This window comes from Ascidiella aspersa, chromosome 9 (assembly GCF_963924565.1).
Source record: "Ascidiella aspersa chromosome 9, kaAscAspe10.2, whole genome shotgun sequence".
Lineage (NCBI taxonomy): Eukaryota > Metazoa > Chordata > Ascidiacea > Phlebobranchia > Ascidiidae > Ascidiella > Ascidiella aspersa.
The window spans coordinates 310,246-326,541 of NC_139455.1; the positions used below are offsets into that span (position 1 = coordinate 310,246).

The window sequence follows — 16,296 nt, forward strand, 5'->3', positions numbered from 1 at the left end:
ATAACCCAGCATAATAACTTCTGTCCGTTACTTTATTTTAGTTGAGTGAATTGAGGCATTGTCCAGTTGCGTTCAGTCCGGTTAACTTAAGTCTCGTTTTGGCAACGGCTTTTGTACAAATCTCCCGGCCAAAGAATCGATTGGCAGAGGCGTGTTAACGGAATGCAAATAACATCTCCGTGTTACTTTACGAGGTCAATGTTTTATGGTGACAGGATTGCGTTTTGGTCATGTCACAAAGTTGGTTATAAAACTTAGTTTCGGATAATAAGAAAAAATAATAAGACGCCCCCTAAACAACCTCTTCGTGCCGAGCTCAGGGGTCACCAAACTTTATTTTATAAAACCCGGATAACTGTAATATTTGGCGAACGCGGGCCGCTGAATAAATCTTGTGCCGACCTTTGTTTATTTGAATACCGGTATCGTTAAACGAGGAAAATATAAATACTAATTTAACCAAAGAATATCTTGATATTTACAAAATTGTTGCTCATTTTAAAATTCCGTTTACATCTGCACCGCTAACAGTTCCGTTGTAAAACTTTTAAAAGCTTTAACCTTTTTTAGGATTTTTAAAATACATGGCTAAATAAGTGGTTTTGCACAATGACGAATAACAAACGAGATATAAACTATGTTTTCGATCGTAAGTTATAGATTAGAAGTTAGTTAAATAACATATTTTGACCAAAACACATTTAACATTGATTAATTAAATATATAATTAGCTACTTAAAATTTTTGGAGCAGTTGTGAAAGCGAGCTATGCTGAATTCTTTGAATGTACAATACATTTATAAGCGAGCTGACAGTATGCCCTTTAAAATGCAATATGGAAGTTTGTTTTAGTTTCGATTTAGTGGATTGAAGAAAGCACGGTGGCCATGTCTCCCTGTTGAAATATGCAGTTACATCATGCATCTGGTAAATCAACAAACCAACACAAAATGCCGGTCCTGCCTTAATGATCTGCAAAGACCAAAGCTAACTAACTGTCCAAAGAAAACCACACATTAGACAACTTCCTAACTGAATTTTATTTCCAACTTTGGCCGTGAGTTTATGTGGAGGTTGTGGGACGAAATGGTCGTAGCAGTCAATGATATTCGCACAGTAGAACAACGACGCATTGGGGATAGTTTGGGCATTCGCTGGTTCAGTCGATTGTAACGGGATAAACGATCAATAGTGGCACCAAAGAGAAAACGCACATAAAGATGCATCACAAAAACACAGCACCTTCGGAAAGACATTAGCTTGCAATTCGCATTTCCAGCGCATTTTGCAAAGTTTTAAGGCGTTTTGCTTTCGTAATAGTTCACGACAACCATCGTGTGCCGATGGTCATAAAGAAATATTTTTGAATTTCGATAAACTTTTCGTTACAGCTTATAAATGTGTGATTAGTATTTAGACGAGCTCGCCTTTGTGCAAAGATTAAAACAATTAGGGTGACGTTATGAAGCAAATATTCCGGATTTAACAGCTTACATTTGCAAGCTTTTTGGGCCAAAGTAAAAATGCTTTGAGGCTTCTGGATTGCCTACAGAAGTTGTGGCTGCATTGGTGCGCGAAAAGTGGATTCTTTCAAATTGAATAGTTTTAGTTTTAATAAAGGAAAAAGTAGCCTTTTTTTGAAAGCAACAAAGTTTTTTTGAATCTTTAACAATGTTGTTAAAGGATAAATCAGGTGGCACGGTATAAGTTAAAGTTAATGTTGACTTTCTGCGAGGGTTTTTGCTTTGCGAGGGAAAAGACAAAAAATGCCAGATTTTGCTAAAACTGGCGAAATAAGGGAAATAAATCTGGCGTCAGACGCGAACAAATCCACCTGAAGCCGGTGCTCAAATATGCCGCAGGTCGGAACAATATCGACGCCATTTTTTGTCACAACGAAACAACTCTGACTTGCAGCTCTCAAGTTTTGCTTTGGCTGAAACGAAGCAAAATAAAAGAAATCGCCCTAAGTTGGCTCACGACGCGATTTCCGGTTCCAGGCAGTTGCAAAGGCGCACTAGGGGCTTTGGGGGCGCTGGACGCTGCTGGTACGGATTGGGATCATGAGTTGATGCATAGAACAAACGTTCAAAGGAAAGGTTTTGGGTTTTCGACGGCACGATTTGATGTTTTTATTTCAAGGTAAACTTTTATTGCGCTTTTAAAAGTATTCAGTATATTTTTTTAAACGTTTTTTTCTTTTTTTTGATGAAAAGCGTGAAATTGCGGTAACTGAATTTTTTTGAGCGGAAAAAGGCTTTTATTGAAACGTTAAGTGAAAAAATGGCCCAAGTTGTGGATTGTCTTCGCATTAGCGGAAAATTCACGCGCAACTTAAACAGATTAATCCATAAATCTAAGTGGCTTGTTGAACCTTTTTTAAAGGAAAAGGGGAGTAAGTTAGAATTTATCAGCAAACACAGGAAATGATATTGCCCTAGTTGTTGAAAATACGCGAAGGTTTTTGTCAACTTTTACGCTTATCACGTGACACAACGTCCAGGGTTGAGTTGGCACTTGGTCAGTCCACTTCCGGGTGAAGCGGGAAACAAGGTTTTGCTCGATTTTCGGCGCGTGACGAGAACAACAAAAGTGACGTCAACAATGTGACGTCATTAACAACAACAAGCAGAACAACACGAGGCATAAATAAAACAGGGGAATCCCCGCGCCAAGCCACGGCAAAACTAAAGGAACACAATCTTTGAGCGAAACACGCTTTGGACGCGCTTTTTGGCTTTGCGAAAAAAAAAAAACATTATTGCCTAGTGACGTCACTTATGACGATGCGTGGCGTCACGAGTCTTGTGACGTAAGCGCGCTGCTGTTTCCTGGGTAACGCGGGTTGAAACAAAAACACACATACACGCTGTGACGCAACAGGCTGCCATGGTCGTGACGTCATTCCTATCTATATGACGTCATTTTCATAGTCATGACGTCACAACGATAATTATGACGTCAAAATCCTTTCAGATAGAAATTAACTTAAACAAAGAGAAAATGGGACAAGAGCGCTTTTGAAGACGGAAAATAAACGACGACTGAATTGAAACTAGGGCACATTTTGGGGGGTATTTTGCCCCCCTAGCACGTCATCAATAACATCGCATCACAGATATGACCTACCACGAGAGGGCGCAGCGAAAAATAAGCACCGTTCGGTGAACCCCCTGAACAGAAAGCGGCATCCGAGCAAATTATTTGTTTATGGGAGAATTTTTACCCCACATTCGGGTAAAACCACTTCACGGAAAAACAAGGCGCTTGAAAAGTTTTTTTTTTGTAAAATAAACGCGTTTTGACGCAATTTTTTTGAAGTCGTTAGGTTTAGAACCTCGTTGGTTCGAATCCCACGAAAGGAGAAATTAATTCGCCTAAATTCGGAGAAAAAATGTCGTTTTTTTGAAGTTTTTTTGTAGTTCTTTTGTTTCGCCAAGAAAAAACTTAGAAGCATAAATAAAATAAAGAGAAAAAAAAAACATTTTTTGTTTGTTTTTTGTCATTACATGAGAGGAAACAAAATACGAAAGAACGCCATCAGCCATCAAGCTCGGAAACGAAGAAAACTTGCTTTTCATTTCCAAACAGTGAGTCGCTCTCCTCCGATTGTTGCATAAAGCTGCCGAGTTTCACAGTTGAACCGCGCCACACAACATTCGGGCTTTGTTTCGTCACAGAGCAGCATCGGGGGGTGAAGGTGCATAGACGATCCGACAAATATCGACCGCGTCTGCCCGATACATATCGCATATCGTCCGCTGGGTGGCGCAACACTCGGCGCGCCTCATCACATCACAGTTCGGGGAATCCCCGCACATCACCTTTCGGCGCCGGGAGCTGTTTGGGGCGCGGGGGAAGGCCCGTTTACCGGGGGTCCGCGATTGGGGGGGTAATGGTCCCTGTAGCCGCCCCTCCTGGCACCCCGGTGACCCCCACGGGGCCTGAAGTCCCTGGGACCACCCCCTCTCCCGGCGCCGTTGTAGCCGTAGTTCCTGTGTTCGTACTGGTCCCTCCTGTAGTAGCCCCTGGGGTTGCGGTTGTACTCGAAGCCACCCCGCCGAACGCCCCCGTTGTGCATCCCCCCCTCGAACCTGCCCCCACCCGGGAAACCCCCCTGGGGCCCCTCATCGTTCTCGCGTCTCTGGTTTCTGTGCGGCTTCACAACCGCCGGGGCGTCCCCGCTTTTCACGTCACTGCTGACGTCACGCGTTTCGTCATTGGCTTTGACGTCATCGCCCGAGTCGGACGAGTCCTTGCCGTTAGCTGCGGATGCTTGGGCGGCGGCGGCGTCGGCTTTCTGCTGCTGTTTCTTGCGCAACATGTCCGCGTATGTTGGCTTGCGTCCGTCACATTCTGAACACAGTTGTGGTAAATCAAATTAAGTTGTTAAGGCCCGTTTACGAATTGGCAAGCGCATAATCTAAGCTGCGTGAAACTTGCGTTTGTACTACTAACAAGGCAAAATGACTTTAACGCTTCGATTCCAGTCGAGCTAGCTGCAGCTGCTGCACGAAGCGTGAAACGCTCGCCACAATAGAATTTAATGCAAATTACGCTTTGCTCAGCTCAGTGCAGCTGTAGTGTAAACGGGCTTTATGGGCGTAAACACGAATGCCATACCTGAATCTAAGAAACGTTTTGACAATTAAATGTGTTTAAACTCATGGTGTAATTAAAATGTTTGCATGAAGCAAAATCTCAGTAAATGTGAGGTTTTCTACAGCAACGTAACTAAGTAGGTTTAGCACTAAATAGCACTCAATTAACAAGATGAAGGTAAAATAGGCTTCGTTAAAACGGTAAATTTCTAAACAGATTTTTCAACTTGCACTACATTACATCAGGTCTACCGAGTCGGACCTGGGACTTGAGTAAGATGACGTAATACCACCAGAGCCCTGAGTCCGACGTGCGCATGCGTAATACCATATGCAAAGACGGTAAAATTTGTAAATTGTAAAGGTGGAATAGCATTTGATGGACAAAGAATATTTCCAACCACATACTTTAGGTGGATGAGATTACATGACGACCCCACTGTGAGTAAATTGCCAATTCAACCTTTTTTTAGTTACTTTAATGGATGAAATACAGGCTGTAGAGTCGGAGCCGGGTACGGGACTAGTCGAAATCGCAAAACAAAGTCACGTAATAAACCTAATATTTTGACGTAATGTTGATGTACTTGGTGAGCAACTTACCAGGAGTGGGCGACGATGATTGAACGGAAGGAGATTTCTCATCTTCGGTTGGAAGTGATTCCTTGCCTTCCTTAACTGGCCTCGCTTGTGGCTTCGACTAAAAGTTAACAACATGTTGAACATTGGACAGCAACACTACAACTACAAACCGACATTAGGACATTGGACAGCAACACTACAACTACAAACCGACATTAGGACATTGGACAGCAACACTACAACTACAAACCGACATTAGGACATTGGACAGCTTTGCAGGCGCCCGTCTAAAGTGCATATTTAAAGCGGTTGAAAGAAAATTTAATTTAACCTGTGTTTTTGCGCTGTATGAAACGATTTAGTTGATTTTCGGCCAACTTTTAATTGGAAACTTGTTTTTTAACAGCCTTTGATCGTTTTTCTGGCTTAATATATGTTTATACTTGACCTGTTCGAATCGGAGCCTACAATTGTATCTCGTCGATTTATCGAATATTATGGCTTTATAACTTCCATTGGAATAAAGAAGCAAGTTTATAGGGCTAGGACGAGCAACGGTAAACATCATTCATAAACTTAATACTATAATTACATGTTACCGTCAGAAACGTACCTCTTTATCACGGGTCGATCCCTTCTGTGGAGCAAGTTCCGAGGGTCTCACGTTCGAAGCCTCGGTCTTGTGGCTCACAACTTCAGCTGCTAACTTGCCAGTTGCTTGCTCAGGTTTGCTCGAAGCCACAACCTTCTTGAAGGAATGGGCCTTGGGCATCGTTACTGGCGGCATTTTGGTCACGTTTGCGACGGGGTCGGTTTTGGGGGTGCTTTGAGGGGGGTTTGGGGGGGTTTCAGGGGTTGTTTGGGGGGCTGGTTTTGGTTTTTCTTGTTCCTGTTCTTGCTTCTTGATCGGATGAGATCGTGGTTTCACGATTTGGTTCGTGTCTGTGATAAAACAACAAGGTTAACAAAAAGTTGGTTTGCTGTTTGAGAAAGATTAGTAAAGTTTCACACAGAAGAAAGTGGCATTGTGCTCTCGTTTTAATAAAACAATAAGCATTATTACGTAATAAACGTTAGATGTTGTATTTTTACAGCACGGTTGGTTTTTGTAAAAACATTTTTACTAAGCGCCAACATGTATATGATGAATATACTTTTTTGGGTGGGCATTTTGACTAACAACAAATTAAATACGTACACGACAACAAATCTCACAATTCCTATCAACTCATTTTATTTGAAAAAATCAAAAAAAAAAATACAAAACTCTCACTTAAGGGAAACAGTTTTGTAAAGAAATTAATAAAATGTAGAAATAAAAGTTACTTTTTTTCAACCAACTTTTAAACTTACTTCGTTCCACAACTTCAACAAGTGTAGGTGGGGCTTGGGGGACTTTCCCCATGGGGCTCGGTTTGGGGACTTTCTGCTCGGGGAATTCCATCACGGGAACGGGGGCAGGCCTGGGGGGTTGTTGGGGGGCAGGGGGCGGTCCCTGGGGGGTCATGAGGGGCACGGATGGGGCGCAAGACACCTCAGAGTACTTCTTTCCCATTGAGATGCCAGTCGACATAAGAGGAGCCTGGAAAGTTGTGGGGAAATTAAAAAGTGTTGCCACATGTAACAGATGTTGAAAATAAATAGTTTGAAACGTTCAAAATGCTCCCTACTTCTGGATGGGCTTTGATATTTTTATTACGTCTTACTACAACAACTATTATGCTTTAATGTTGCCACATGATTTAGTAAAAAAATAAGACTTTAAAGGAAAACTTGTAAGTTATTGTTTTTCAAGACCTAGAATCGGATAATTCAACGGTTTCTGAATTTCATGAGTAACACAATTAAAGATCATTTTTAACTTTTTTTTATTGCACTTTCTAAACAGTTAAGCTGTACATAAAATAAATTCTAAGACATTTGGAAAAAAATAAAGAGCATTTCGAAGACTATTCAATATGCAATTCAATTTGTGCTAGAATTATAGTTTCGACAAAATTTTAGTTGGAAACGTTAGAGCAGGGTTTCTCAACCCCCTGGGGGCCAACGGAGCGGTCATTGGGGGGCCACGGACATAACTCTCTAGCTATTGCGAGAACCAAAGTGTCACTATTTTCAAAATTTACCAGTTAACTTAATTTTGTGTGTTTATTGTGACTGTAAACCTTTCTTGTAACGTTTTGTAACACATTTTTCTGACACCTGCTTGACTAGTCAGTAGGAATGTTTAAAGTAGAATATTGAATCCTTTTTATTTGTTTTTTTCGCGTAAATTTACGCCTAATTGGTCGTTCTCGGGTGGCAAGTTTGGCTAGAGACCTGTCGCGGTGGCGAAACAATTACTGCGCTGCTTTACGCATTTTCCTTTGAGGGCGTTCTGTTGAAAAAGAAACATTTCATCGTAAAACGCATAAAGTACGCTACCGGGTTATTCAAAAGGTCATTTTAGGCCAACAATCAGCGGTTTATGTTCAGCTTTTCTGTCAAGTAAGCTAATAGAACGCATTAATAAAACGAAAATTAAGTAAACATTTCGAAGATTGTAGCGACACCGCTTGGCTCAGTACAAAACAGAGCCGAATATAAAAAATACCTTAGAGGCGTCGAAGAACAAGATTCGTAATGACTAACTAAGTTGGTTTAAATTAAAATGATTTATCTGTTAATTTTTTAGAAAGTAAGTGGACTTATTCGTTGATTAATGGTTGTATTTGTTATAACGTGAAGAAGTAAAACAAGTGAAAAGACTTTAAACACGATGCTTGGTATTTGTATAAGCAGGGGGCCACGAGGGTCGAGAGCCTTTCAAAGGGGGCCACGAAGCACAAAAGGTTGAGAACCACTGCGTTAGAGAGTAAATTAATTTCATAAAAGTTGTGATATGTTCAAACACTTGCCCACTCATTCTTGTTCTGTTTTACTAATTATAACCATCAAAAAACGTCTTTACCTTATTATATCGCTTATTATATAATATATATAAAAGTATGACGTTATTCTGGCTAGATCTGTAAATAACTAAACAAAACAAATGCGGCCGAATATAATGTGGACGACATTTTCCAGACAAAAAACAAGGCCTAGATATCTTCAACTCCTGGCATCCAAGGGATACCAACTAGGGTCATACGCGCATGCGCAGTGTGTCTTACCTTGCCTGCGTCGATTCCCTTAACTACGTCAGCAGTGGCGGGCCTCCCCTCCCCACTTGCGCCGTTCGAAGCAGCTGGTGCCTGGAGTACAAGGTTCGTTACACTAGGGAATGTACGCTGAGCGGTTGCTTAAAGGTAAAATATGGATGCTCCATAGAATAAACGGAAATGTATATCTCACCAGTTAAAAAATACAGGAATTATAAGTTCCTGTTAAAATCTATTGAGAATTGGACAAATACAGCCATTTACAAAGCTTGGACGTGTTGTTAAACGAAACTAGGAATGACATATAATATCGGATCAGAGCCGATAATCAGTGCCAAGTGGTGGTATCGGTATTCGACCGATATAAGGGTGGTATCGGTCCTGATCCGATACCACAATAATTGTGCATTTTCCACCTTAAATTTGTTTGTTTTATGAGATTAAAATTTCTCACCTATATTACACGTGTAGTCTTAACGCAATTACAAAAAAACACCTAAAACAAGTTAAAAAGAATTTAAACACAGAACCAGTGCTCAAATGACTTAGAGTCAATAAAGACACTGTTTTTTTTAAAGACTTGACGAAAGTCTTTACAAATTTAACGTTTTTTCGTTTTTATATTCAACTAGTGGGGCCCCTATTGAAATGTGCATCTCACCGTGGAAGTGTGCCCTGGCAGAGGGGGGAACGAGTTGCTTTCCAGGGTGAAGGGGGTGTTTGACGTCATCGCGCTGTTTGGGGGAGGGGAGGTCCGCTAAAACAAACACATTACGTTCAGTAAAACTATTCAAGACTGTTATTCTAAGAGCTAAAAAAACAGTAGCAACTTTATACTAAGCAATGTTGTACAAAATACTGCCCAGTTTTTAGCAATAAACTATGAGTCAACAATTTCATTCAAACCACATTAAATATTCAAGCAATAACATTATGTAAAAAAATAAAAAAACTACTTTAAACAATATGAAAGTTATACAGCGTTGCGAATTTTATAGCAATCAGACCAAATGAACTCATCAGTTATGAAAGATCGGCTAAATCAGTGTCTCTCAACCTTTTACGCTGCTACCCAAATACTAAGGTGTCGGTATAACAGCGAAAGTTTGTCGACCTAAATGTCTTGTTTGAACTTTTGTAAGCAAACATAACACAAAACATTTGCATAAATCAGTACGAATTTATTGAAATGTGGCAATATCGTATTGCTTCAGCAATATTTTCATATTTGGAGAAATCTTGCTCCAAAGCAATCTTAATAAAATCTAACCCTTCAAACTACTGCAGTCAGCGAGCCAAACAAATTAAACAGAGACCTATTTTGGTTGCGATCAATTGGCTGAGAAACACTGCGATTACTAGGTAACCAAATACCAACAAGCAAAGGGGCATTAACGTCCAGTTCTCCAGCGCCAATCAACTCACCATAGCTCCCCTTTCGTCCTCACGTCTCGGCCTTCTGTTCGCTCTCATGTTGTTCGGTCGTCTGTCAAGCGACATTTGACGACCATTGCTAATTACAAGGACAAAAAATACGATTAATCGTCAATATTTTGAACGTTATAATAATATCGTCCAATATTATTTCGGAGTTTGTTTTGGGTAAATGCCCTGAAAAAAAAACGTAAGTAAAATAGGGTAGGAATAAATAACCAAGTTATTTGACAAGTCGGTTACATTATGTGAACGGTACTTTTTTTAAACCGAATGCCTTTGGAAAGGCTAATGCCAAAATCAGTTTACCTAACCAGTATTGTAGTGTAAGAAAAGTAAGGTTAGGAAAGGGTGAGGTTCGAACTTACGACCTCGGCCAAACTGGGACCGTCGTTTTGAGGTGAAAAATTGTTTAATTTTTAACATAAATTGTGAAAACCTAATTCTTGAACGTACAAACATGAAATGCACCAGCGTGTACTTATGCTTACCGTGGGTCGCCGTATGTTCCGTTGAAAGGGGGTTGTGTGCTGGCGAGGGTGCGTTGACCGGGGGGAATGTTGCGGTGGTTCTCCGTTGGTTGGTCGTCTGCAAACAAACCAAAATATTACCAAGCTTGAAAACAAAACGAACGGACAACGAAGTTACGAGTATCAGTTAAATCAGTTATAACCGCTTAAGTCCAGACGCCTTAAATTTGCCTAAAAGGACCAACCGATGTACAGTCGCCCAAATTAAGAAAAATGACTTAACGTAACAAGAATATCAAAGCCCATACAGAAGTAGGTATCATTGATCAATGATATCAATGCAACCTACTTCTGTATTTTGATATTCTTGTTACGTCTTACCACAACCTCCAACCATTATGCTCCAAAAAGGACTTACGTTTAAAAAAAAGTATTTCAAAAGGAAAAAAGCAATTTCGTAAAAAAATACGCCGTCGAAATTTACCGCCATTCTTTATTGGTTATCAAGTAAATCGGATACAGAAATATGGACTTGTAGCGCAAAACAGGGAACTATTTGTAGTGATTCGTACATTAAGCCTCTTTTTATTCGTAACACAACTTACCTTGGTTCGCAGGAAACTTGTGATCTTCAGGCGAATGATCACTTGGCGGGGAGGAACGGTTGCGCTAAAGAAACAAAATCAAGGTTAAAATGCGCACGCTATCACAATCACCTTAATTCAAAGTACCTATTCAAATTAGAGCAATATTTGAGTAAGGTACAAGTGTTATTCAACTCAAAACAATTGACTTTAGCGGAATTATTTGTACTTATTCATTACATCCAACGCTTGACTGCCTATGCAGGATTCCTTCTGACGGGAATGCAACAACACCGCGCAAATAAACGTTGGAGAAAATGAATAAATATTTGCCGGAAGAGATTCTTTCCAGTTCACTATGGCTGGAGCGATGTCATATTTACAAACACGCGACGGCCGCGAAGTCGCAGGCCTACCACCAACACAGCATTACAGTGACTAAACTTTAACTTTTTTGTTTCGGCATTTTCGGAGGCTATTTACGATATCGGTGATAATAACTCCAAAAATAATTAAACAAGTTTATGTACATCAACGGCCAACGGCGAACTACAGATTTACTAAGAAGAGCAATGTAAGAAATATTTACTTAAATTTTATAACTGTTAAACATATTTACTGATTTCTTTTTAAATTTTAAGCAATTGTGTCAGATATATCTAACTTAGCAGCATGACACTTTTTCTATAAAAAAACACAAAAACGTCGTCGCACCATAGAGCCCTACTATATATTTGTTGCCATAAATCTCACCTGAAGTCCGTTGACAGGTTTTTGGGCGATTGCCATCCCAGGGTAGGCCAGGCGCTGGTCAGCCCCGCTTGCTAGGGGAATACCCGGTTCCACGTGCACCGTCTGGACGTTAGGGCCCTTCTGTCCGCTGTAGACCCCCCCGGAATGAAGGTGGTTGTTGCCCCCCGAGTATGCAAAGGTGGTGTATTGTTGACCGGCTGGAGTACAGGTTACATCGTTTTAAAATAATTTGAAGTGTAAAGGTTAATGTTGAGAAACTTTTTTTAAATTATGGAAATGTTTTGTTTTTTATTGTTTACTCGAATGTTTAGGTTTTTTAAGAAATTTTAAAATATCAAAAAAGAAGAATTTTTTAATATAGCCAGATAGAACATTTTTGGTTTTACAAATGGTTAAGCTTTTAAAAAAATCACATATTTACAGCGAATTCATAATAACGTAAGTTGGGAAGAATAAAAGTATCATATCGATTACTTCATTTATGAACAAACAAAAGCTCTAGAAATTGGAACTTTAGGATATCTATAATGTTCAGCAAAGCAGGAATACATCACAATAAAAACAAGCAGGAAAGACAAAACGCAGCATGTTCACAAAACCCACTATGCGAGGTGTTCTTAAACAGTTTTGTAATGCGGACCCTAATTATTTTGACAAGTGTCGGCATGGAATTTTTAGAAAAGTCGTCATAAACAAGCATACTCAATAAACCTGCTGTTTTTGATCAAAATTATGCGAAACTAAAAAAAGTCGAAATACATTTAAGGAGAGCTTTTTAATTAAACTTTTTTTCTAATATTCATTTTATATTTCAAAACATACACCAAGATTTCAATTGTGCTTTCCTGAAGCCCCTAAAGTAGCCCGTGTACCCCCAAGAACCTCAGTTAAAGAACCCCCTAAATGTTCACACATACAAGAAACAAACTCGCAGGAAATCTTACTTTTTTGTTGGAACCTCGGACTTATTTCGGAGTGGTGATTGTTCTGGTAAGATCTGTTGTGTTGTTGTTGGGGATTTTGTTGTTGTTGTTGTTGTTGTTGTTGTTGCTGTCTTCCATTGTTACGTTGTTGGCTCGATGCCGAGCTCGGAACGCTCTGCGGGAAAATGCAGGATGCTGATTGGTGGAATAAGTGGGCGTGGCAATGCAGGATTTTTATGGGGATAATTTCAATTCTCACGAATGTATCAGAAACAACAAAAACATACAATATAGCTTTTTATCAGCATAACTTCAATTCAGTATTGTAACTAGATACAATAACAAAACGTTGGAACAATTGTATTTTATTGAAATACGGTTAAAAAAATGATTACTCGCTAATTTTCAACCGTTGAACAAAATAATTTTTTGAATTTTGCAAGATTTAAAATCCTAACATTTGTGCCCGAGCCCAACTAATGATGAAAAAACAAGGATTAACTTTTAGCGGAAGTTAATCAACATTTTACCAGGTCCCGCGTGACATAACAAGCTCAGGCAATACAATGCGGTCTTCGCCTGCATTTCACTCCGACAATATCACTTGGTATATCAATATCATACAAAAATCACGATGTCATTAAGCGAAGCATTGGCGTTCAGTTCAGACAAGTTCTTACATACAATCTTGGGTATTAATATAAAAGCATTAGGACAAAGGACCACAATTATGCCCGAAACAGCTCAGAAATAAAAAAAAAAATAATAAGAAAATTAATTAGGAAAGTTATGTTATTTGCTTTTACACATGGGCGATAATGTGTAGGGAACTAACAATAACTAACCCCACCTACCATTACTTGCGATAAAGTATATGGAGAAAATACAGGCAGTTAACGATTAACATGTGCGGGGTTAAGCTAAGTTTAGTGAGGTGGCAAGTTAAGTTACCATCCCACAATAGAAGGGCAGGCCGCATAAACTGGACTTTGCCCTTGAACAAATAAAACGGGGATCGCTTAAATTGAGGGAATGAGGGATGGCACAACATCAGGCTAATGTGCTTTTGGTGGCTTGCTGTTACAGGGTCATTTAAGGTCATTGTAAGTTGATTACTAAAAAAGCTTAGAATAATTGGAAAAAACATTATTTAACGGTATTGTTACGTTCAAAACGTACAAAAAAATAATAACCTTCCAATAGTTCTTCAGATAACAGTGCGTTACCGTTTTAGAACAATCAATCCAAATTTTACAATAATACTAAGTGTAAATTTATAAGTTAAACGATTAAACTAAAAACAATTTCAGTATAAAAACTTTTAAATATATATGTTCCTTAATTTTAATGAAAATACACAACCCTTACACACCTGTGAGGTATTGTAGACCCCAGTGTTACCCCCTGCCCCCATTCTTTGACCCCCATGGGCGCCGGTCATCTGCAGAGTGTTCCTCTGCTCCCTCTGGTGCCGTGGAGCCAGCACCGGCCCCTGGTTGGGGTTAATAGGCGGGGGCCGCATCATGAGCACGTCGGCTTGTGGGGTTACGAAGGGGGCGATGGCGGGTAAGTAGTGGCCCCCTGGGGCGTGGGTCACTGGAGGGAACGAAGCAGAGGTTAAACCGGTGGTTCTCATTTTTCACACTAATGGGTGTCGATAGATCTTTTACATTTTTAGGATTCCAATTATTGGTAAGCTTCTTGATACAATTTTTTTGTGTACGGTAAAAGTGTTTTTGTTCAACTTTGTTGCACAGTTAATGTGCTGTTTCAATCTCGTTTATTGTAATCTTACAGTTAACCAATCAGCAAAAATACGAGCACGAACTATTTCTAATTTCTGCAAAGTTTCGCAAGCCAACAAAGGTAAAGAGCCACTGGATTAAACGAAGGGTCGTGAAAATGAAACTTAAATTCTAAAGAAAGATACACACACTTACGTGTTGAACAACTGTGCTATTTAATTAAATGATACGAACTATTTCTAATAGGAAAAACCTTGCGGCAAAAGTTGTTTATCAAGATTATCGCTTTTACAGGAAAATAAATTAGCTTAAGAAGCGAAGGCGCGGCAATTATTTGGAGGAAATGAAGCCAAGTTAGATTGACGAGCGACAAAACCACGATATTAGAAGCAAATGCACGCTACGATGAACATAACCTTAATTACGTCACGCGATGCGGTCAACAATCAGCAAATATTTTGCTAGGCGACTGTGCCGAATTTTTCGAAACAACAAAGTTTGGATTTAAAACCACTTTATTTAAGCAACGTTTCCCAAAAATACAGCCATTTAGAAGCACGAAGGAAGGTTTGAAGTTACAAACTGTCACATATTGGTCAAAACCGGTATCACGCCTAACGCGATAACTAGAGATTCTGTGGCCCTGGTTAAAACTTCATCAAATTTTATAGCGAGGAAAAGTTGTTCCTCAATAATTTCAAAATATAAAAAATATATAATTTCAAAATATAATTTGATTGTCGTGGATAAATAGCCTCGTAACAATAAATCGTAATGGTCGCGCCTATCTACATACTTAGGTTGGTTTGGTTGTGCGTCTAAACACCAAAAGTAATCAATAATAATCAGATTACGGTTTGTCGTTCAATGCTTTTACATCGGTACATGGGTGTGGCTTTATACAAGGAATAAATTTAAAGGAACATGTAACGGGTGTATAATGTGGTGGGAACACGTGGGAGCTGCGTTTCATGTAAAGAACAAACGCTGTTAAAACGACTATTTTGGGGGCTTTCGAACAACACTTTTTTCTTTCGACCTTATTTAACAATTGACCTGTGTGTAAAACAAAATCAGAACTGCAAACCTACCATTTTTACCAGAAAAAGGTATTCTACCAAACCTACCATAAAAAGGTATTAAATATTTTGCTGCATGCGTAGATGCCTAACAAAGCATTTTAAAAGCGACTTAAAATCCGTTACAGATTAATAAATAATTTTCTTACGCTATCTAGTGAAGCAAAAAAACATTTTTTGTCAAGTTTTGGCGACCACTTTATGCTGAGTAGCGCTGTTGAGTCAACTACAATGAGTTGTCGGTTGTATTGAGTTGGATGTCGGATGCAGTTTGTAGCACTTATGTGCGTTCAATGTGGCCAAGTGATGAATTAACCACAAGCGTGGCGTGATAATGATTATGTGGGTCGCAGTTGGAACGAGATGATATCATGAAAAAACGAAATATCTTGCTTCAAGGTTTTAGTTAAATATAGAAAAATAACGAGGCCTAATTAAACTAATTCTAACTTTTTTCTGTTTTTTTAAATGTTTTTGTAGGTTTTTACCAAGTAAATATCCCCACTAGAATTATCAGGCAAATTGTAAATTAATTAGAACATAACATTTTTTTAAATATTTTGGGCGGTTTACCATGTGGAACATTTGTACGGTTGTATGTTGCGCTTTAGAGCTACAGTTTAATGCGCCAATATATAATAGTAATCAAAAAAGGTTTTTAATTATTCAAATAAAATGCTAGCTTTTAATTCATTAAATAAAAGGCCATGTTTTTGTGTTTGAATTTGCCTGTCAGTATAGCAGGAGAGTCGGGGGAAGAGTTAATTCAAAGTAAGCTTGAACATTGAATGTGAACACATTTCGTGAGATAACGAGCTTAAACAGACCGAGGATGTTAAACCGGCTTGTAAAGTGCAGTTGACGAGTTGTACGTAACAACAATCAACCGCTTTCAACGTCGACATTCAAGGGTTGCTGAGCAAACAGGTTCACCACGCCAAAGCGAGCCATATCGCGCGACGTCTATTGTGATGTCATAAGCGTT

At 39.3% G+C, this 16,296-nt stretch overlaps 1 protein-coding gene across 3 annotated transcripts in view; it reads right to left on the reverse strand.

The window, feature by feature from the left end:
- Positions 1-1,036: 1,036 nt before the first annotated feature.
- LOC146131745 (uncharacterized) overlaps positions 1,037-16,296 on the reverse strand; it is a 32,142-nt gene continuing 16,882 nt past the window's right edge. For all 3 annotated transcript variants that reach the window (XM_083396904.1, XM_083396903.1, XM_083396902.1), the window contains 12 exons: positions 13,860-14,083; positions 12,509-12,662; positions 11,565-11,761; positions 10,833-10,896; positions 10,249-10,345; positions 9,749-9,836; positions 8,985-9,080; positions 8,336-8,416; positions 6,537-6,765; positions 5,797-6,125; positions 5,205-5,301; positions 1,037-4,356 (listed from right to left, as the gene is read on the reverse strand). In XM_083396904.1, the coding sequence (XP_083253030.1) occupies positions 3,821-4,356; positions 5,205-5,301; positions 5,797-6,125; positions 6,537-6,765; positions 8,336-8,416; positions 8,985-9,080; positions 9,749-9,836; positions 10,249-10,345; positions 10,833-10,896; positions 11,565-11,761; positions 12,509-12,662; positions 13,860-14,083 (2,192 nt within the window). In that variant the 3' untranslated portion in view covers positions 1,037-3,820. The remainder of the gene's footprint in view (positions 4,357-5,204; positions 5,302-5,796; positions 6,126-6,536; positions 6,766-8,335; positions 8,417-8,984; positions 9,081-9,748; positions 9,837-10,248; positions 10,346-10,832; positions 10,897-11,564; positions 11,762-12,508; positions 12,663-13,859; positions 14,084-16,296) is intronic.